At 38.2% G+C, this 22377-nt stretch overlaps 1 protein-coding gene across 2 annotated transcripts; it reads left to right on the top strand.

Moving 5' to 3' along the window:
- The first annotated feature begins 1650 nt into the window (after window positions 1-1650).
- On the top strand, window positions 1651-21648 carry ptbp2b (polypyrimidine tract binding protein 2b). Of its 2 annotated transcripts, XM_006808415.2 has the most exons (17): window positions 1651-1742; window positions 2980-3001; window positions 3164-3215; window positions 3506-3669; window positions 4354-4425; window positions 4517-4588; window positions 4702-4860; window positions 6034-6144; window positions 6911-7079; window positions 9426-9503; window positions 10982-11094; window positions 13628-13661; window positions 15967-16059; window positions 16414-16530; window positions 18829-18928; window positions 19007-19084; window positions 19805-21648. In XM_006808415.2, the coding sequence occupies exons 1-17, from the start codon at window positions 1735-1737 to the stop codon at window positions 19932-19934; spliced, it is 1572 nt and encodes a 523-aa protein (XP_006808478.1). In that variant the 5' UTR covers window positions 1651-1734; the 3' UTR covers window positions 19935-21648. The 2 variants fall into 2 exon arrangements, with proteins under 2 accessions (XP_006808478.1, XP_006808479.1); XM_006808416.2 differs by lacking the exon at window positions 9426-9503.
- The last annotated feature ends 729 nt before the right edge of the window (window positions 21649-22377 follow it).

The following is a 22377-nucleotide window of genomic DNA, read 5'->3' as shown; positions in this document are numbered from 1 at the left end:
TGGTTAGACAGTAGTGCTGTTTATATCTTTAGTGTTTTCACATTACCAAGAGCTCAGTTAAGTCTCACTTGATTATGCAAAGTAAGAAGTTAAGTTTGAGGTTAGTAGACAGTTTACCTCTAATTTCTGTAAACGGTAAGAATTCCGTGGCTGAAATAAAAGTTTGTTTAGAAGAAGAGTTTAGTTAGGCTGGAAGCTTTTTCTTGCTGAAACATTTTGAAACAATCTTTGAAATGGTTTGAAAATATTTCCCTTGAGTATTTAGTTAGTTACTTTTTAAAATGTAGCATTAAATTCAGGAAAAAACATTGCCACATTTTCCTCATCAACTCAAGAAGCAAAAAATCACTATTTTGTAAAACAATTTTTTTTTTAGATTTCCTCTTTTTTGCACTAGGAAATGTGTTTTGTTCTCTTACTAATATTAGTCCCTTATCACCCTTAAAAAATATTTTAACATGATTGTTAACTAGACTAACTAAGAACAATATTCATTTAAAAGATTTAATTCACTTCATGAAACTGGGATTGTATAAAATACATTTTAGATATTTTAGAAAAGGTTTTTGTTCTTCGCTATAAATCTGCATCTTTAAATGTTTTTAGATGAGTCTTTGACCTTGCCACTCTGGTGGTCCGTGGGAAATTCATCTCGAATTCATCTAGAAGCTGAAATTTACTATTTTTCACTATGCCCTGCTAGCACACTCTCTTTCTTTCAGCTTTACTTTTTAACAAAAAAAAAACAAAAACAGTTCGCCTCCTCCTCATCATCCTGCTGGGCTCTGGTAATTTTTCAGAAATCATCCCATATACAGCAGATTTATTAGTTCTGATGTTTGTTTGTTTGTTCCCAGACATCCCTAATATATGCTTGTGTCTGTCTGTTCAGGAAGACAAAACAAACGTTCAAGTAGGAGCTATGTCTGTCAAGAGAACACAGTACAATATGATCCACAAGTAGCTTCACAAACAGACATAGTCATTTCTGTAATTTATATCCCTATCCATTCCACTGTAAAGGATCTGACTGATTATGATGTGAAGGCGATGCTCACCTCTGACACCTGGTCAGTGCTGGGCCTTTTTGCAGGTGCACAGGGGCATATAGTCATATCATTGTCCCACACTTTCATTATCACCCGTGTGACATTTCAGGTATGCAGTCCCCCAGTGGCTTTTCTGTTTATGTGAACTGTAAATTCACCATAACCTCTGCTGCTTACTTTTACTTCTATGCAGAAAGAACGTCTTTTTCCTTTGGGCTCCACCCTCCAAATTGTCAAAAGTTACACCAATTTACCATCGGAATTCAGCATTAAGAGCATAGCTGCCTGACAGACACTCTCACAAGCATGCTGTAGACTTCTACAGGACTGGGTTGTTCTGTGTGCAAGTGGCAGTGAATGAATACCTGTGTCTGTGAAATTAAATTATTTGCTCATGATTTTATGTTTTATCCTACGCAGGGATTTTAGCATAAATATAATTCAAGCATATGAGTCAGTAGAGATTCATTTGCTTTTGGAGCCAGCTTCAAGCAGCCTCTAAAATTCTACAGTCGATCTCCCTTTCCCCTCCTCAGCAAAGGTTGGCAGTAAAGCACCTGATGTTACTGTTGTTCACCCTTAAAAGACACGAAGAGGAAGAAGAAGAAGAACGCCCATTTTGCTTTGAGTGTCCGCATCGAAGAGTACAGAAATATCAACAGACAGAAGAGGACAAAGAGCTGCAATGGACGGGTAAATGTATTTATGTTGCAGCTGGTGCTTTTGGGTGTGCCCTCCACAGCTATGCGTGGGCCGTATTCAGAATAAAGCATTTCCCCTGCTCGGTTTGACACAGGCTAAATGTTAGCTCCCCTGCAAATCGTGAAGCTGTATAAAGCGAAGTGCACGACGTTAGCTAGCTAACATCACGAAATGTATTACTGAAATGTCTTGATTGTGTGTGGAGCATTATTCATCAGTATGTTTTATGTGTCTTTTTCTAACGTAATGGTAATGCCTCGTGTTAACAACCTAGTTAGATTAAGACACTTATGCGTTTCGGCGTAATAATGCATTGTTTTGTGTGTAAAATAAAATTGAACGTTTGCTTGCTACATTAACAAAGCTGCCGGTAACAGTGGAATCAATGTATGTGGTTTTATGGCATTGGCGACTATTACTGTCAGTTATTACAATTTTAATAAGCGATTAGTTAACCCGGCGTTAATGAATCATGTCAAAGCCGACATGACTTGACAGTTGGTGCTGCTCGCGCATTAACTGAAAGCAGGCTCCTTTGTCTGGAATAATGTATGCTACACTCACCTCTGTCGGGGTATTGTACATAAAGGGTTTAAAAAATATATATTATTATTTCACTGTGAGAGTGTTTCGCACAACAGTTTGTGCAGTTAACTATATGCAAAATAATGCAATAAATAAAGGCGGTTTTTTGGATTTAGGTTTGTTTTAAAACACTTTAGCATCAGTATCAGGTGCTCATACTTCTCGGACTGTACATTTGGAAAGAAAGGGGATAAACGAAAGGTGTGTAAGAGGAACGTATATCAGTTTAGTAAATATGGCCATATTCAAAGCAGGCTGTAAAGTTGGTGGGTGTGTTGAAACAGAACAAATGTGATTGTGTTAAGCGGCTGTATTGTTTTTCTTCAAGTAGTAATATGATTTAAGGGAATATTAGCACTAAAACTACATATACTTTGTCATTTTTGTTACTCGCCTAGACGGTACAGTTTCTACTTAAAGCTCTGAAATAAGAAAATTGTTGTATCTGTGCAGTCATCAGAGCTCCAAAGTATCGACAGTAATAAATGAACACAAGTTAAATTCTCACCAGCAACATAATCATTTCCAATTTTACTAAGCAATACTTCAATTTTGGTTTTAATTATGAGAACAATTATTTTGTTTCAGTGCTCACGAGATTTGCAGTTTATCCTTAATCTTTTTTCCCATTTGTTTTTGGCAGTGATGTTGCGGTTGGTGTGAAAGTAAGTTGTATTGCTGAGTTTTGGTTTTTTTCCCTCTACTCTTAACAATTATGTATTCCCTGACTGTTTGACATGATCTTTTAGATTTTTCTTTGTATACCTTTCAGATTTTGTTGAACATAGAAGTTTTAACTTTTTTTCTTTTTTTGCTTGTTTTACTAGAGAGGCTCAGATGAGCTCAACATGTACGGTAGCAGCCCCAACTCTATGACTGGTGAGTACAGTTGTAGCTTGAATGGAACCCACAAGCAGCTCCTTAAAAAGTGTTTTACGTACATATGATACGTGACCTAAAAGGTAAATTCAGTGCTAACGGTTCCCAATATTTCTATATAGTCATGATTTCACATTACAAGTTCATAATAGTTCTGTTCTTACTTCTTTGTTACAGTGATCCTTGAAAATGTGTCAGTGAACAAGTATGCCCAATAACATGACCCAAACTGTGTGGTTTGATATGAAAAGCTATTGATCCTTAATGTTTGTCTACATGTGCATATTCAGCGAATGGCAGTGACAGTAAGAAACAACGCCTGGACGAATCACCTCCCTCCAGAGTCCTCCACATCAGAAAACTTCCAAATGAGGTGTCAGAGACTGAAGTCATCGCTCTGGGGCTGCCCTTTGGAAAGGTCACCAATATACTGATGCTAAAGGGGAAAAACCAGGTGAGCTACAGTGAAATATTCTCGCTTCGGCTAGTGCTAGGATGGAAAATAAAACATTGAACTTTTACACAGAATGGGAAATTAACTATTATGCACTGGGCCTAATGCAAGGAAAAAAGGCTATTTTCAGCCGCTCCCTTATTCCAAAGGTGTCACAACAGCAGTGGTGTGATTTGTCAGAATCCAAGAACTGAACCTAATGTGAACCTGATCATTGAATACTGTAAATAGATGATGTTACATTGTAAACTGCAAAAGAAGATGATACTAGTTATCACTTTACCCCCAAAAGCAAATGTTGAAAGGACAAAACTTTCCTAGCGAGTGCTCTTGTAACAGTTAAGTTCATCAAAATATGATAGATATGATATGATTTTATCAAAATAAAAGCTCTCTCACATTATTTTAGTCACGGAAAGCCATTACTAACATAAGGTGAGCAGAGTTTATTCCCCCCCCAAAAATTCATTCCTATATTGAATGAGGATCTGGCCAGTTATGAATACAGGTGGACTTACTAGTCGATTAAATTCAGTGAGACTGTGTCTGTTCCCCGGGGGCTTTCATTGGTGTTATTGATGCTCTGTGAAATTAGCCATTTGTGTTAATTTTTTCCTGGATTTTTTGTCACCTCAACTGTAGCATTATCATTCTTCAAAAGTTGAACATGGTGTACTTTTCCAGGCTTTTCTTGAGTTGGGCACAGAGGAAGCTGCTGTAACTATGGTGAACTACTACACAGCTGTCACACCACAGGTCTGAAGTACAACTTTTTCTATAAACATTAATGTTTTCCGTTGTTGCTTTAATTCTTAGTAACTAATATGTGGATTTGTATTGTATTCAGGTCAGAAATACTCCAGTCTTCATCCAGTATTCCAACCATAAGGAACTGAAAACAGACTCTGCTCTTAACCAGGTAGATGGATTTATTTATTTGTATTTGTACACTAAAGACTGTCCTTCACCCAGTCCTCGATGAATTAATCTTATATCACCTTATATTGTTGTGTCTTTTCTCTTTCCATTCAGAGGGCCCAGGCAGTACTGCAGGCAGTGTCAGCAGTTCAGGATGGAAGCTCTCCGTCCTCTGACCCAGGAGTTTTGGACTTAACTCCACCCCCCAGCCCTGTCCTGCGAATTATCATTGACAACATGTTTTATCCTGTCACATTAGATGTTCTACAACAGGTAAAACATGAATGCTAAATTTGGCATTATGTTTGGTATACACAGTCTGGTATTTTCTGATGTTTGGACTACAGGTCAGAAAAAGAGCACAGAAATAAACTAAGGGTGCATATATCCGATATTTCGATCAGATATCCAGTACTGACCCCAAAACTGGATGGTAAAAATGGTAAATGGACTGGTTCTTATATAGCGCTTTTCTACTGAGCACTCAAAGCGCTTTACAAGATGTCATGACAATGGACTGATCTATAGTTTGAGTCCTTCCTTTCAATTCTGTGTTTGTGTGCTATCCAACAGCTAGCTGCAGAGCTAAGGTAGCATAAAGCTAACCTCAGTTATACAAAGCAGCAGCAGTTTGGAGGCATTTCTCATTGCCAACGAAAGTTTTCTTGCTCAACTGTGAACTGTGGTTAGATGACACAACTTTGCTTTTTCTCACTTTGTCTCCCTCGTTCACTTTCACTCTTATTATATTCTTTCGTAGAGGCATTACATCAGGTCCCAGAGTGAAGGACATTGGTTTGGTTTAACACTTCATGGGAAGCTTTTATTATGGTAACATAACATGATGTTGTCAACTCACTCATATTATTTGCCTCCAGATCTTTAGCAGTGCCACACTTCAAGTGTCTGTGAGAAGAAAAAGCATTAATTACTGTGACTGTAATTGGTAGCACTATGTAGGCAGGATAGCGACTTAATTTAAAACTGGTATCGTATCATACTCAACATTGGCAGATTTCCGCAGCCAACGTATTGGATGTTAACTGGAAAAAAATGAATCGGTGCATCCCCACATTGATCATCATCCCCATAAGACTTAGGGTTAGGGTTAGGGGGATGTCTATATAGTTTCAAACTGTTATCATAACAAATCTAATTGGTGGGACACTGGTTTAGCTCACTGGGTTGAGCATGTGACCTATGTATAGCCTTAATACAGAATCCTGGGTTTGATCTGCCTCGAGGCCATTTACTGTACATTTTGCACGTGGTCTCCCAGCTTTCCTCTCTTGTCTCCACTGTCCATCATTACAAATAAAGGGTAAAAAGACCCCAAAATACATTTAAAAAAAAAGAAAAAATTGTGAACCTTACTCAGTTTAAGTTTGCTGCTCATGGTTTTATGGTGTTTGTTATTTTTTCTTTCTTTTCTTTTCCTCTTCTCAGATCTTCAGTAAGTTTGGGACCGTAATGAAGATTATAACCTTCACCAAGAACAACCAATTCCAGGCTCTTCTGCAGTTCAGTGACCCCGTCAATGCACAGCAAGCTAAACTGGTGGGGCCACAAATACACAAACTGGAGCTAACACATCAACAACACATAAAAGATCTTGAATAATCAGGCCCCATCTTATCTTAAAGACTTCATACTGCTGTGTCACCCCAATAGTGTATTTTGCACTCAGAATGAGGACTTACTTATTTTGAATTAGAATGGGAGGCAGATTCCAGGATTCTTGGTTCTGTGCTACCAGTTTTAATTGAGGAGCCAGACATCCTCTCTACTTTTAAGATTAGGCTTAAAACTTTAATTTCAATAAAGCATATAGTAAGGGCTGGATCAGATAGCCCTGAATCCTCCCTAGTTACACTGCAATAGGTCTTTGCCTTCCCATTGTTGCAGAAGTGCAAATAAAGTATGCAGGCAGATGTATAAATGGCTGACAAAACCAGAAAAAACAATGCTTAATGTGTTGAGCCACTACATGCTGACAGAGTAGCAACAGTGTCTAACACTTTCTTTTCTCCAGGGTTATTAAAGTATATCTCTGTAGGCTTCAGATCTGTCTTTCTATTTGTCGCCATCTATGTACCAAAATACAGTTGTACAACATTGTCGTTGTTGTTGTTGTTATTAATAAAAATAATAATCTGGTACTGACCTCAAAATATGAGCTAGGAAGTGCTTTGCTCTATTGATTTCGTCTGACATCTTAAAAAAAATTCAGTATTTGATACCACAACATTGACTGCATGAACAGAATCAACTTTTGGAGATTATTGTACAAGCTTTTATTTCTCTTTTGTTCCTTTTACTTCAGTCTTTGGATGGACAGAACATCTATAACTCATGCTGTACTCTGCGGATAGACTTCAGTAAACTGGTCAACGTTAACGTCAAATACAACAATGATAAGAGTCGAGATTACACCAGGCCTGATCTTCCTACAGGAGATGGAGAGTCAACCAACAAGGATCATTCTTTACTGGGTAAATAGACCACCTCCTGAATCCATCTACCAAACATCAACTTATCTGTCCCTCCATTTATCCATAACCCTGTACTGTCACATTCACAACTCCATTTGTTTGCTTTAGATGGAACACATCCACAAAGAAATTCTTTTGCCAGTCATGGGTCAATTTAAGGAAGTGAATTTGAAGCCAGTTACCGACACATTATTACAGTTACACTGAATATGTCGTAATCCTTTCCGCTCTGTATTTCTTTGTGTATTTAAGAATAGAGAATAAAGAATGCAGTTAGTCATTATAATAATCAATCAATAAAGGCCAATAAATGCAAGTAAATAGATTGTTTGACCTACAGAGGGATGCATTTAAAATTAACTTTGAAAATTAAAGTGAATAAATGATCTGGCAGACATGTGTGGGTCCCTTCATGCGTAGGCCTCCCCAGACAATTATGACCATCCAACCGGAAGCATAAAGTTCTCATTGGATTCTCCAGACCCTTTCAGATCGTTCACATGTGCTCATGATGAACCTGCTTTTTCTAATCTCTGAAAAACACAGTGCGCAAGTTGTTGACCTGCCAATTCTGGTATTCTGTGGCAAATGCCAGTCGGGCTCCACAGTGCCAGGCAGTGAGTCCAGGGCCCACTAGAGAACACTGGACCCTAAGCCACTCTTGTGAAGTCTGTTTCTCTTGTTTGGTCAGTTTGGAAATTTACACTACTGGTCTCCTGGAGGTCATTGTGTTGGGCAAGATTTCTGTCTCCCATCTGTCTCTTGGAATCCCCTGAGACTGTCCTGGGAGACATCGGACACTAAGAAACCTTCTGGCCGTGGCACATATTGATGTGCCATACTGGAGGAGTTGGAATACCTGTCCAATCTCTGTAGGGTCCAGGTATTGCTGGTAGCGTCTCGCTACCAGCGATAATAGCAAAAACACTGATAATAGCAAAATGCAAAACTAGTTAAAAAACATTAGAAAAGATAAGGAGGAAAACATGTCAGTGGTCCCTACTTGTAAACCGTTCCTGTCACATTGTTGCCCCACTAGTGCACCTGTTGTTACTTTCATTAACACCAAAGCAGCTGTACCTGATTAGCCTTGCCCTTTGCTATTTACCTGACCAGATCAATATCCCATAAGTATAACTGACTTGGTGCTAGGGTCTGGTCTGGGGTGTTTAAAGTTTCTGGGTAATATTATGAGTTGTCCTCTTTAGCCTGATAAAGTCTAGCACGAAACAGTTACAAAGAAATATAGTGCACAAGTCGTTGATGGTGCATGGGAGTCAGTTAGAAATGTGCAATACTTCATACTTTGGCAATTTATGCAGTATCAGACACAAAAGCAATTTTTTGTGTTATTGTCTTCATAAACTTGGTGTTCTTTTCTACTGCCCTTGTGCTCTTCCCTTTTACATTAATGTTATTTATTAATCACTCTGAATATATTCTGCAAAACAATCAACTTTAACACCATGCTACTGTATTGTGTATTAGGAAGGGGCAAGTATTTGAATTGATCAACCAATCAAGAGTGTGACTTTCAAACAGACCCAGCTTTTTGCAGTGTAGTGCACATTAGTCATTTTGCTGTTTATACAGGATATTGAAAGCTTATTTTTCTCACAGGCTTCCTAAATATGCGTCTTCTGGGTCAGTACAGTAGGTGCACCGGGTCATCTCAACGAACTGCTTATGGTTGGGAAGCATAATGCTTGCTGCCAAATATAGTTGCGGCAAACGACACAAATTCTTACAAGCTTACATTACAAGATTACAAGTTTGTTGTAGTAGCTACAAATTAAACTGTAGACGTAGAGAAGTATCTTCCATCTTTGAAGCAAAAGAGATCTTACTTGCATTTATTTCCATCAGGTTGTAGCTGTGGGTCAGTTTGTTACATTTTATTTGAGAAGCAAGTTTCTTTCTCTTAGACAAGTACACGTTATTCATAGCAAATGACACCATTTGTATACTGACTTTTGGATGTCCGTAACTCGTCTCTGGTCATCCTACTTGTACATAAATCATCTCTGTTCCTCTTTTTGTGAGGTGTCAGCTTACAGGTTGCTGGTGTATTGCAGCCATGCTGTAATGCTGATATATTTTAGATCTTATTTAAGCACAGAGTTCTTTTTTTAATGTTAATTTTGTCTCTTCTAATCTGTTGACGATGCAGTATCTGACATGCAGTATCTGAGTAGTTTTCGATAAATATTTACTTATTGACTTTAATAACTCATTAAATATAATACTGTTATTTAGGCCAGTATGGATTTTTGTGATATTTGTACTCTTTGGTGCTAGGTTAGCTAAGTGTTGTGTGGTATAAATCTAGCTGTTATTGTCTTGTAGGTACCCCATCTGGAGCACTAGCTTCCTACTCTAGTGGAGGAGGTTACTCATCTTCTCTCTCCCTCTCGCAGGGTGGAGGTACCTATAATTTTTTTCTTATTTTTGTTTTTCCATGACTCTGTTACTGCTGCCCTGTCTCCTGTCATGTCCAGCTATGATTAATATGAAAGCATAGTGGTTACGAAATAGGTCGGTTGATATTGGAACTAAATATATAAATGAGGCAAATAGTGGCCTTAAGAAACTGCTGTTTACCATCTTGTAAACAGTTGGGTTCTTTGCAGTCCCCTGTATTATTATAGTTCATCACATAATAAATGTTTTTTCCCAATAATGTGCTGGCATTGATTGACCTGAACTATTTTTATGAGCTTTTTTAATCTTATTTTTAATATTGAAATATATGTATAGGTTGTGTTAAATTAGCTGAACTGTTTAAACTGTGCTTTTTCAGCTTAATTTAATAGCAATACTGAGAGTTTCAGAGATTTAAAGATTGCTGTGTTTTGAAGTCTTGAAAAATTTGTCTTTGTAGATTAACTTGTTCTGTTCACCAAAACACTTAAATGGTTTAAATGCAGGTTGTATGTTTTGGGCGTTGATTTTTGTAAAAAAAATAAAAAAATAAAAAAAATAGAAATAATATTCAGTGTGAAAACTTTGCTCATGGTTGTTTTTCTTCCCCATGTTTTAAAATGAGGGGTCTTTGTTGAGAGTGTAAATCTGCGTTGATTCAAATGGCCCTGTTAGTTGAATGCAGTGAGATTTGGGGGGGAAATGTTATGTGTGCTTCATTGTTGTCGACAACTACACCCTCCCCCAGCTGTACAGTTACAGCTGTTACCTGTATCCACTAGCATATTTTTATTGTGTTAAACATATAAAAACAACTTGGAAAAAGCTTTAAAGGTTAATTAAAAAACAAACAAACAAACTCAATAATAACTTATATTATTTACTGTTGTTTTAACTGTTTAGCTGTTATCCATCCACATATGTCCCCCAATTACAGATTACAGCAGCCTTAATCATTCTTTGCTGTATGAATGATGTTGACTTTTGAAGGTTATGGGGCCAACAGCTTTTCTAGTGGAAGCCCTGCTTCTCTTTGTGGTTTACCTCTATAGAGAAGAAGCAAAAATGTTAAATGGTATAGTGCAGGTAATGTTCACTTTGGTGACCGTTCCCTTTCATTTCTGTAGTGCCAACAAGTACTACTTTTTTTTTTAAGTTGAGATAGCTAAAGTTAAATGGCAATTGTCATACCACCAATAACCTCAATCATGTCAGACCCTACCCTGAATTGGTTAGGTTATCCATTTTGATTTCTTTTCATGTCTTTTTTTCTTTATCACATTTGAGGAATTGTTACATTGTATTTCGCATTTCAGATCACAGTAGTTCTTTCATTTAGAATCTGTTAAACTGATTAAAAATAATAGCCCTGCCAATGTTTCATGCAGTTAGCTGACAATAAACAAGTGTGTTGGTGTTTCTAGTTTTTGTAGTTTAGTGTCTAATTCTGAGATGTGCCTTCTCTTGTGCTTTCCGAACAGGAGCCATCAGCCCTCTGAGTGCGGCAGCAGCAGCAGCAGCAGCTGCAGGTCGCGTTGCTCTATCAGGATCAGGAGTGTCAGGGGTCCTGTTGGCATCCAACCTAAATGAAGAGGTACACAAACCATGTGCATAATGTTAAAGTGATATTTTTAAGTTCTGTAAAATGCACTTATTTGAATTGTTGGATGCTGCTGAAGTTGGTAGTAGTGTAAATTCCTGTGTGGGCTGTGGTTGGATGTGTGCTATGTCTTTTGTGTGCTAAATTTTTCCCATATCTTCCTCCACTTAGCTAAAGTATAATACATCGTCTTGACCCCTAAGCTGTTTCAGGGTTTTCTTCACTTAGCACCAAAACTTTTTTCCCCCAGTTAAATTGTCCAGTGTGGATTGGCCTTTAGTGTGGATTGGCCAATTTATCTTGTTTTCAAGAACTTTCTCAGATTCAGGAATGACTGTTAGGTAGTGGTGTGAGGGTGTGTGTGTCTGTATATGTGTGTTTTTGTGTCTGTGTGTGAGAGAGAGAGAGAGAGAGAGATGAATCTCCAGATTGATTTTGTTCTCCAAGACCCATCACAAGTCCTAAATTTTACTGTCTTAAAATATTTTCAACTACTTCATGTTTGATCCCATTGTGTCTGTCAGATGGTGAGAGGTTTCTCTGTAATAAACACCTGCATACTTGTATATTTTTTATCATAGCATTCTATTTAGTCTTTCAATTTTTTGTTAATTTTCTAAGTCTAAATGTGCAACTATTCTGTCATCTGTTTTTCCAGTATCTTCTGTACCTGTTATCTTTTTCTGTGTTCCATCTCTCTATCAAACTCCTTCTCTTTTCCTCTCTCTCTGTCTGTCTTTGTCCCTCTCTGTATTGAAATGGACTTAATGGACTTAGTAAAATAGTGGTTTCACACTTCTACCCTTAGTGCAGGAGCTGTATCCTGACTGTTTCATAAGAGCACACAGTTTTCTCTGGTGACCAATCCGCTTGAGAGCAGCAACTTCCACATACACTTGGGAGTCTGCTCAATACAGTCCATTTGCTAAGTAGTGTTTGGGTGTGGTGTGGCCATTCTTCATATTGTAAGTGTTGAACCCAAGTGATGTTTTTCAGTCACTTGCTCATTCTTTCTCTACTCTGTCATCAAATGTATGGATGGATTTTAGCTGTTTTAACACAGTAGACTTGAGTTTCCAGTTTTCATAGTAAAAGAAGTCCTAGACAACGAGCAAAACTTTTAAAAAAAAAAGCTTTCATCCATCTTGAACATTCTAAAATTTTTCGACTAATTTTGATTGTACTAAAATGTGACAAACTGACACCCTTGTTTTGGCAATGGCCTCTGTTAACACAGAGGATCTAGTTCCAGGGTTGGACTACGTATAGTGATGACACAAGGACTTATTTGAAATGTTAGATTTTTTTTTTTAAATAGGATGAAATTTGTAAAATGAATACATGTTCTTTTATGAATAGCTTTTTAGATCGTCCTGGTTTTAAATTGCCGTACATGGGAATGCGCCGACCCAATGCCAGTCGAATCATGACTCTGAAAGCTATATTAGGTATCAGTGACAGCGGGCCAATGAGAAACCAGTGTGACCATTAATGACATCACAGCAGTGTCACACTGAGCTTAAATGACACAAATGCATTCTTTCATTGTAGTTTGCTTTTACAAACAATGATTCCCAGTCTCCTCCTCAGAGGGATGGAAACAGCTTTGTATTTTAGTACTAGTGGACTATTGGATCGGTACTCCGTATTAGCAGGTATATTACAGGTGTTATTGCCTTGGATTGGTGCATCCCTAGTAATGTATCATTAGGACCTGTTTGAATGAATAATTTATTGCTTTGCATTTAAGTGGTCTAGCTCCATTGTTTGTATAAAGCTCCTCCACACTTGTCAGTTTGATCTGCCAGACATGGATGGTGGTTCTTGTGGCGCTCGATGCCTCCAGCCATCTGCTTCATGGTACTGTGTCCTTTTGGTTTGATGTGTCCTGCTGCTCACTCTTCCACTCACTCTTTGTTTTTTTGTTTATTATTACACCTGCCTTCCATTGTTTTGTTTAGTTTTCCTCGCTGTTAAATGCATTCCGAAAGAAATGTTTGCATATGTGTGTAAACAAAACTGGACTGTGTGTGTTTGAAATCCAGCCAGCAATCAATCAGACTCCGTTGATATTCCACTGATGCTCTGTTTACTGACCTCTGCTTTGGTTTTTGTCCTCCTCTCCTCCTTTCTCCTTTCCCTGCCTCCTTTTTTCCCTCCTCTGCTCCCCCTTCACACATTTATTTTCTCTCCATGTGGCCATCCATTCTTTACTGCCGCACACTTCTCTTAACCCGCAACCAATCATCTACATTTGCCCTGAATTATTTTGCCTCCTTTCTCACTTTTTACTCCTCACTTTTCTCACTCTGATCTAAAACCAATTTGGTTTTGCCATTTTGACCCTCCTCCTCTCCGAAACTCCCACTCCCCTATGCCCTTCATCTTTGCTCCACCCCTCACCATCATGGAAACCACCACCCCTCGTCCAACGCTGGGCGGTCTGATTTCTACCTTCGTCTCTCCTCTTCCTCCTCCTCTGCTCCTCCTCTTCCTGTCCTCTGCTCTGCGGTCTCTCTCTCTAAAGATGGTCACGCCTCAAAGTCTCTTTACCCTCTTCGGTATGTTCAACCTCTACTATTCTATCTGTATATCTCTCTCTGTTAATCAAGTTTTGTTCACTTTCTTCAGTGATGTCGTGGACTTCTGTATCTTCCTGTATTTCCAAGCCTTTCTCTATTATATTGTGTACTCAAGAGTTCAAATATACTTCTGTCACCACATTAAAAGTGCAGTGAGTCTGACAGATTGTCCATTCGGTCAGCTTATCTCTAAACTCAAGACACCAAAACCACTTACATATATACCCTATAACGCATAAGAACTCTGCCTGGTCCACAGTTGGTGTAGCAGGCCTTCAGTCAAAAGACAAGTTTCTGTTTTGTTTTTTGTTGTTGGTGTTTTCTTTTTACATGTACAATTACAGAAAGCCGAAAAAGCCAAACTGTCAACTGCATATATGTATCTAAAATACTGCACCATATTTTCTTCAACTTAAGAATTTTTTCAAGTCAATAGTCGGGTGTCTCTGTGAACACTGAGAGAGCTTTTAATTGTTCATAATGAGCATGGAAAAAAATGTATGCTATATGGACAAAAGTATGGGGAATCTTAAAATTTAGGTGTGTTTAGACTCTTTGCCACAGGAGTATAAAATTCTACATCTAGCCATGCAGTCTGCAATTTGTGGAAGAACTCATTGAATTGGAGCATGGTACAAAAATAAAATGGTGATGTTGCAATAATTCAAATCGTAAAAGTAAAGTAAAGGTACAGAGCGGGGTCACTAATGCTCTGCTCACCCAAACATCCTCTGCCATTAACATCAACACAAAAACTGTCCACCAGGAGCTTCACAGCATGGTTTTCCATAGCTGAGCAGCTTCTGTACGTGTAGCTGGCATTGACAAGGTTTCAGACTGAGCTTAACAGTTTATGATATATCTTTAGTTTTGCATGTTTCTCGTACCACGGCACACACGGGCCAGTAAAAACAAGAGAAAATATTTTTTAATATCCATGGCCATTTAGAATCACCAGTTAATCTAACATGCATGTCTTTGGACTGTGGGAGGAAGCAGGATTTTTTTTTAGTGGAAATCCATGCAGGTACAGGGAGAACAAGCCCCAGCCAGCCAGTGCTTGAACCAGTATTTTCTTTAATCACCCTAATTTTTTTCTTCTTCTTATAATTTTAAAACTGTACCCTAAAAGTGCATTAGGAAAGGGATTATTTAATGACTAGGAACCTGTTTCAGTGTTGATATGAACACCTGACTATTGTTTTAGGACTAACCTTTAAATACATAGAACATCTGCCTGTGAAAATGTAATTCAACTGCTTCATTGTAAAAGTGAGTGCTGAAAGATTTTACCGCCAGTAGAAGTAATAGAAGCGTTGTTAGAGCCCCACAGCGACCACAAATGAGATAAAATTTGTTTTAGATGAAATGGCAAAATAAATATTTGTTCCACTCTCAAGTTTATTAGCAAAGACCACGGCAGAAAGTATTGCATCCCTGCAGATTTCTGCTATCTTTCTCCTTGTGCCTTGGCTACCATGTGTCTTTTAGTGTTTTTTTATTTTTTCCTTCCTTACTGATAATCAGGTTGATCACGACAGTCCTGTGTACTCATTAAGACTCATTCTTGCACTACTTTTCTTTCTTTCCTTTTTTTTTTCTAGATTTTGTTTTAAACAAGTGCAGTCAGTTTGCAGTTGGATTTTGCAGCCAATCAATCCTCTAAATAAGTTGTGTCACAAAGGTCACATTGGACTGTCGAGTAGCACGAGAGTTTCTTGCCTTTACACTCATATAAACTAGTTTTTAGTTTTTGCAACTCCAAGATGTCCACAGTTCAAAATATCTCCATTCAAAATCACTGAAAAGTTGTTCTGAGTTCTAACTAAGTCATGTTCCTGACTTAGTTTACTCTATATTTGTTTAATGACGTGTATTTTTGACCATGTCCGTGTCTAGTTTTCCATTTTGAATTGCATTATTAGGCTGGATTTGTGAGTCCTGCATACACTGCTCAATAATCAATCAGGTGTCATTGCTAAAGCTCAACCACGATTTTCTCATTGGTTCACAGTCATGATATAAAACTACTCAGGTTCACAGAGGCATTTTATTGACTTTAAAGTTGAAGTCAAATGGGAAGATTCCATCTTTTTCATTTGTCTTTCTAGCACTAACTTTATTCCTTCCATCCTTCACACTTCTCCTTTTTTTATCTTCGTCGGCTCCATCTCTCCTGCTCTGTCTGTCTTCTTTCTCTTCTCCCCTGCTCTCTTTCTCTCCTATCGATCTCCCTCTCTCGCTCGCGCTCGTTCTCTCTCGCTCTCTCTTTCTGTACCTTCAGGGGTCTATGGTGATGTGCAAAGGGTAAAGATACTCTACAACAAAAAGGACAGCGCTCTGATTCAGCTGTCAGATGGCAACCAGGCTCAACTTGGTAAGTTTGAGATCATTTAAGGCATGATGCTTGTATTTTTACAATCACTGTTTCAGGCTTAATGTGAAAACTTGCCAGTTCCACTGGTTGAGATATTTTAAAAAACTCTCTAGGAAAAAATTATTTATTTATTATTTCACTGAAAAAATGTTCTGTTAAAGATTCTCATTGATATGAAGAAAATGAAATGTGCTTTTGTTTTTGTAGCGCTTGAGATCTGCATGTACAAAGTCACTCGAGTAGTGATTTTGATCATTACAGTACAGTAATGATCAAAATCACTGCATCAGAAAATTTCATATTGTCAACATTTGTCAAGTTTTTTTTCTCTTGGTTTGCATTTCTCACCTGTAGCCATGAGTCACCTGAATGGTCAGAAGGTATTTGGCAAAGTGATGAGAGTGACACTGTCCAAACATCAGACTGTGGCTTTGCCCAGAGAAGGACTGGATGACCAACTATTAACTAAAGGTAAGATGATCCTGGAAGGCAACAAGGCAGTATCTTTCACGTTGCTTGTTGTGTATCAAAGGATTAACCCAGCCACGGGGGGGCACAGTACAATGGCTTGTCCAAAATAGTAGCACTTTTTCCTGTAATCATCATTAAAACCTTTACTGGAAACAGCTGGTGGGAGTCCTTCATCAAACCACCTGTTTAACAAACTCCGATGTGAAGAAAAGCAAACTTTGCAGCTGCTCGCATCCACTGCCACTTTTTACACAGTGAAAAATCTGCAGTAAAGCTACAAAGGTTGTACAGAAATATACAGAAGTTAAAATGAAACATGCAGATGAACTGTTAATGTAATCCAATTTGGTGTTTAAATTAGACAACTGGCTGAAGGCTGGAGACAGCCATTCTGTTTTAATTTTTAACAGTGTACAAACTTAAAACACTACAATTTCTAAAACCTTTGTTTTTGCACCTTTGAATATTTATTATTGCTCATTAATGAGACAAAAGTATTTCTTATCCAATTTATCGATGGAATAATCAATGAAATACTTGATTACTAAAATAAGTGATAACTGCAGCCTTACTCCGGAGCTGGTGTCAAGCCCTGCATCAAGAATAGCTGCTCCCTACAGGTGTCGCCACTGCAGCCAACCCTCTGTGTGTTTTCCTTCACTACACTCCAACAAATCCTGTATGGAAATCTCGTTATTTATGATACACATGTTTGACTTTACCAAAATTTTGTGTGGCATACCAAAAAGATGATTGTGTGTCAAAGGAGAGACTTGACTTAAAGAAAACGTTGCCCCTTTGGATGTTACACTTCTATCGCCAACTTCATTATTTTAAATAAAGAACATTGAAACAACTGTTATTTGATGAAAAACAGCTGTGGCCTGATCTAGTTACATAAGTGCATAAAACAATATGTAGTTTTATGGTAAGACCCATAAAGTTAATTTAAGATGCTGGAAAGTTTTTTCTCTGTCTTAATGGCAGCGCTGTCCTGCTTGGGAGAACCAGATGCCATATTCAAAGATTGTTCAGCTAGTCCAGGGGTCAGCAACCTTTAACACCCAAAGAGCCATTTGGACCCAGTTTCCACGCTAAAGAAAACACTGGGAGCCGCAAATACTTTTTGACATCTAAAATAAAGATAACACTGTATATATTGTTTTTTACCTTTATGCTTTGTGTGAACAAATAAGGTATGTTGCTTATGAAATCCTTGAAGTGCTACAGAGAAAATTACATTTTATTTAGGCAATTAACACATTTTGAACTCTTAAAGAAATAGAACAAAAGGAAAGACACCCAGCTGAACTAAAATTATCCATGTAGCAAACAAAAACTGTTATATCGCCTTTGGGCTTTTGGAGCTTTGACCTGACTTTTAAAAAATAATTGGAAAAAAAGCACTATGCTGCTGAAAAATGAAAAATAGATATTTGTTAAATTCTGCCTAAATATGTATTTTACCTGGTTAATGTGTGTGGCGGGGCGTGGTCTGCAGCGCCGCTGCAGGGGAGGCGACGCACCTGAGCGGTACCCGCATAGATAGCACCCGTCTGTGCTCTCTATGCTGTTGTGTTATTATGTGTCGGGCTGTGAGCTGAAAAGCTACAGCCGGCTGTATGCGTACAGCAACCGTGTGTGAAAAGTGGTCAATAAAGAAATGCTGAAAAGCGTGTTCATGCAAACATCGTCGGATCTGCCGTGATATGTTTACAATGGGACTTCTGCTCCTGAACCTCTGCGCACAGCGTCTGCAAATCGGGCTTTCATCTTTACGCAGGACTGTAAGCTGTCATCGGTGAGGCGTGAGCGGTGTTTGTTTTTAACTTAGTTCACGGTGGAGAACAGCTGCTGACATAATGTGGATCCGAAGATCCATAATTGGCCTACCTGGGGTTGAAAGTCTCAATAAAGGCACGGCGTTTCTGTGGGTACACCGGCTTCCGCGAGTGTGACGCTTATTTTGAGCAATGAAAAAATAATAGAATATAATTTTATTTTTATATTTCAATATCACAATAAACTTCCAATTTAGAACTACAAGTTAAAAAAGAACTAACATAAATAAATTACACTTCAGCTAAATACTTCTAATTTATTTTCCCAAACCACGCGGAGCCGCAGTATAAGGACTAAAGAGCCGCATGCGGCTCCGGAGCCGCAGGTTGCCGACCCCTGACCTAGTCCATGAGTCTAAAAATGTTTGTAGTTTCTAGATTTGGTTATTGAATTATTAGCAAAACTTTTTAGCAGGTGTTTTTGTCAAGATGTGGATATTTTGTTTTCAATACACAGATTTTTCTGGCTCACCACTCCATCGCTTTAAGAAGCCAGGATCGAAAAACTTCCAGAACATCTTTCCACCCTCGGCAACACTTCACCTCTCCAACATTCGGTAAAATAGCCACGGACACATTGTATTATTTATAATTTTTTGCTTCAAGGTTATAACAGTTGCTGTTTTCCTGTTTAGTGATGGGGTAGGAGAAGATGACCTGCGTCTTCTGTTCTCCAACAGTGGAGGGACTGTGAAGGCCTTCAAGTTTTTCCAGTAAGTAACCTTTCAGTACGAAGTTATTTAAGACACTACAAGTGGTATTCGTTCTACTTTAAGTTAAAAGCAGCACTTTGAAACACTTTAGATAAGTAGCATGCAATTCACTGGGGTAACTTACAAAAGAACACTAGAACCACAAGGGGATCATTTTGACCCTTTGGAATTTTTTAAATTATGTAACTGTGGTCAAATTAAAACACTATCATTTCATATTCCCAAACTATTCCTATAATGGGTTTTTTCATCAAATGGGACATCATTTTGTTCCCATAGAAATTAATGAATAACAAGAACAGAACATGTTGGGTTGCCTAGCAACACATATTGTTTACACACATTTTGATATGCATATTGCTATGACATGAGGCAGAGCTAGCTGGATGTGATGGATTGATAAAAGATGAATAGTTACTCCGGGATTGAAAGGTCGTGGGTGGGATGCTAAGTCGTGTCAGAGCGCGTTAAAGAAGGTGGAGTGTGTGACAGAACACGTGGAGAACCTGGTGGCTGTACAGAGCTCAGCAGCCTGAGCTCCAACTGTTTATTGATTGATTTATTAATAAATTCTAATATATATTTGAACATTGCAGCCTGTAATGAAATTATCAAATTATCAAATTCTGGCAGTTGTAATGTTAAAGAAGAAGTGAACATGAGTGAACATGTTTTTGTTGCTTCCTGTGACATTCAACTTTTCTTTGTTTCCTGATTAAGAGACCGTAAGATGGCTTTGATCCAGATGTCATCAGTTGAAGAAGGGATCCAAGCCCTGATGGATCTTCACAACTACGACATGGGAGGAAATCACCATCTGAAAGTCTCCTTTTCAAAGTCTACCATCTAATCCAAATCCTTGTCACATTCAGATCTGTGACAAGCCAACAAGTCACTGTCAGTGGTCCCCTTTTTGAAAATTTCCTTGGAATAGTTTTCAGTGAAAAAAATGAGAAAATCAGAATTTCACTACAATATATTTTCTCAACCAGTAGAAGCAGTGCTTACCTCAGTCTCAGCCCAGAGGCAGTTCTGCTTTGATCCGTACAACATGTTAAAGAGCAACTAAACACCAGCTGAATGTGTTATCTTTGTTTACCAGAGTTACAGGTGAAAAAGACTTCAAATCTAACCTGGTGTTGAGATCCTCTTTAGAGCAGTACAGACTGGTAGTTTTCATTTAAAGTGCGGTCTGTGGTTTATTTCGTGTTGAACTGTCTGTCAGAGTTGACCTCTCCCTGAATTTATCTTTGAAGTCTGAGTCACTTCTCTATGTATTCCTTTCTGAACCACCTACTCTTTCAGCAGATACCAGTTTAAACATCAGGCTGGCATTGTTCTGAAAGCCATTTACATCGTCTCTGCTCCTCTTTGGTTGTCTGTTATTTTAAGATGTTTTCTGGACTGTTCCGCTTCTTCAGATCTCATGTAGTTCATTGCCAAAGTATGACATGTTCAAGGGAAAAAGAAATCTAGCAGTGGGCATACAGGAGTCGAAAGAAATGTAAATATGACCAGTATTACATTAGAAGCACTCGTTACTTAGAGGGGGTTTCTTTACCTACACCCAGTCATTTTAAAACGTAGTTTAAACACCAAGTGTAACAACAGTTTTTGACACTTAATGCACAAGAGTCATTGTGTCGCAATTTCACCATTTCTGTTTTTTTCCCTTCACTTGCATACTTTCTTGCTGGTTATCCTGTCTCTGAACAATCATTTTGGAAATTGTTTCTACATTTAAAGAACATTAGAAAGTCTATTGTACCTTTTTTCTATATGATTTTAAAAAGATTTGTAGGAATGATAGTCATCGTTTGAAGTGAATTATGCTTGTTTCGGACATGTATGTCCCTGAAATGTCCTTCACAGCACAACATAGAATGTATCGACTCATTGTAATCATATTAAGGATGCAAAGGTGATGCCATCTGTTTCCTGTTTAAATCCCATCTCAGTCATTGGAAAAGCAGCCGTAAGTGGATGCACACACTCACATGCACAGGATTCTTGCTAATGCTATCTGTTTAAACAAGGTTTCAACATGTCATTCTGGTCTCTTGATATTAGGATAACCCATCGGGACCTAAGTACATGTGCCTTTAGTTTGATTTTATTGTTGTGTTTTTAAACAACATGTGTATTGGTAATGATTGCCAATCTTTTGTTGTAAACCTATGTTTGGAAAAAAAGTCTTGTTAATTTTAAAAAGAAGCAAACCTTGTCTTTCAGTTTTCTTTGACAGTCCGTGGTTATTTATCAAAGTGAGACGCACAAAACTTGTCACTGTTTCAGCTGAGGTCGCCTCATAAGTTGGTTTTATTTCTCTCACTTCTCGATCTTGTTTCCAGCTGCAGAGTTTATTTTTAGACCGTTTTTAGATGATTCTTGTAAATTTTCTACCTGAGTTCAGTTTCTTTTGTGATAAGATTCAGATTAGCACAAATTAAACACGTCTTTTCTACCAACCAGCTCAAGTAAAATTGTGTTTGTGTATGTCTGGGTAGTTTCAGGCCTCTGCTCTCATCTGTACCTTATCTATAATAAACGTCTCTCACTCTGTTCACTTCTCTCTGCTCTCACTTCTTTCTCTCAGCTTTTCCCTCTTTTGGCTATTCTCTTCTTACCACACTTGCAGAGAAAAAACGCTGCGCCTCCGAGGAACATCATTTGTTCTGCCTGTCTCATTTAAAATAGAAAACAAAATTATTTTTAATATGAAGACACCTCCAGCAGAACAAGGCTCAGAGCTTTACCTCTGTTGTGTTTATAGCCTTTTGGTGTTTGGATTAATCAGAAATAACGCAACCTGCTGCGAGGTACAGACCATCCAAGAAATTTCTGCTTTAAATGGGTGAAATTCCACCGGAGTCCCTTGGCATTCTGACTCTCAAATAATTGTCTTCAATTGTATTTCCATTTAGTATTATCTCATGAATATTTGTTTCCATACATGGAGTAGCTGTGACTCAGGAGCTAGAGCAGGTGCTGAAGTATCTTTGAGCATGATGCTGAACCCCCAGTTGTTCCTGCTTTTTGTGTGTGTGTGTGTGTGTGTGTGTGTGTGTGTGTGTGTGTGTGTGTGTGTGTGTGTGAGAGAGAGAGAGAGAGAGAGAGAGAAGTGATGTACACCTTAGAGTAGTAGTGTAGTGACTGTTGAGTGCACAGTATGGGTAGAAAAGTGCAATATTGGTACCAGTTCATTTAAACATGAATAGTCGAGAACCATCAGGCTACTCTTTGGTCTTCTGGTTTGGGAAACAAGTGGTTAATAGTGATGTGTCACTATTAAC

This window comes from Neolamprologus brichardi, chromosome 14, assembly GCF_056152115.1.
Source record: "Neolamprologus brichardi isolate AB-2024 chromosome 14, ASM5615211v1, whole genome shotgun sequence".
Lineage (NCBI taxonomy): Eukaryota > Metazoa > Chordata > Actinopteri > Cichliformes > Cichlidae > Neolamprologus > Neolamprologus brichardi.
The sequence above is the reverse complement of the archived record's forward strand: the minus strand, read 5'-3'. Positions and strand labels throughout refer to the sequence as shown.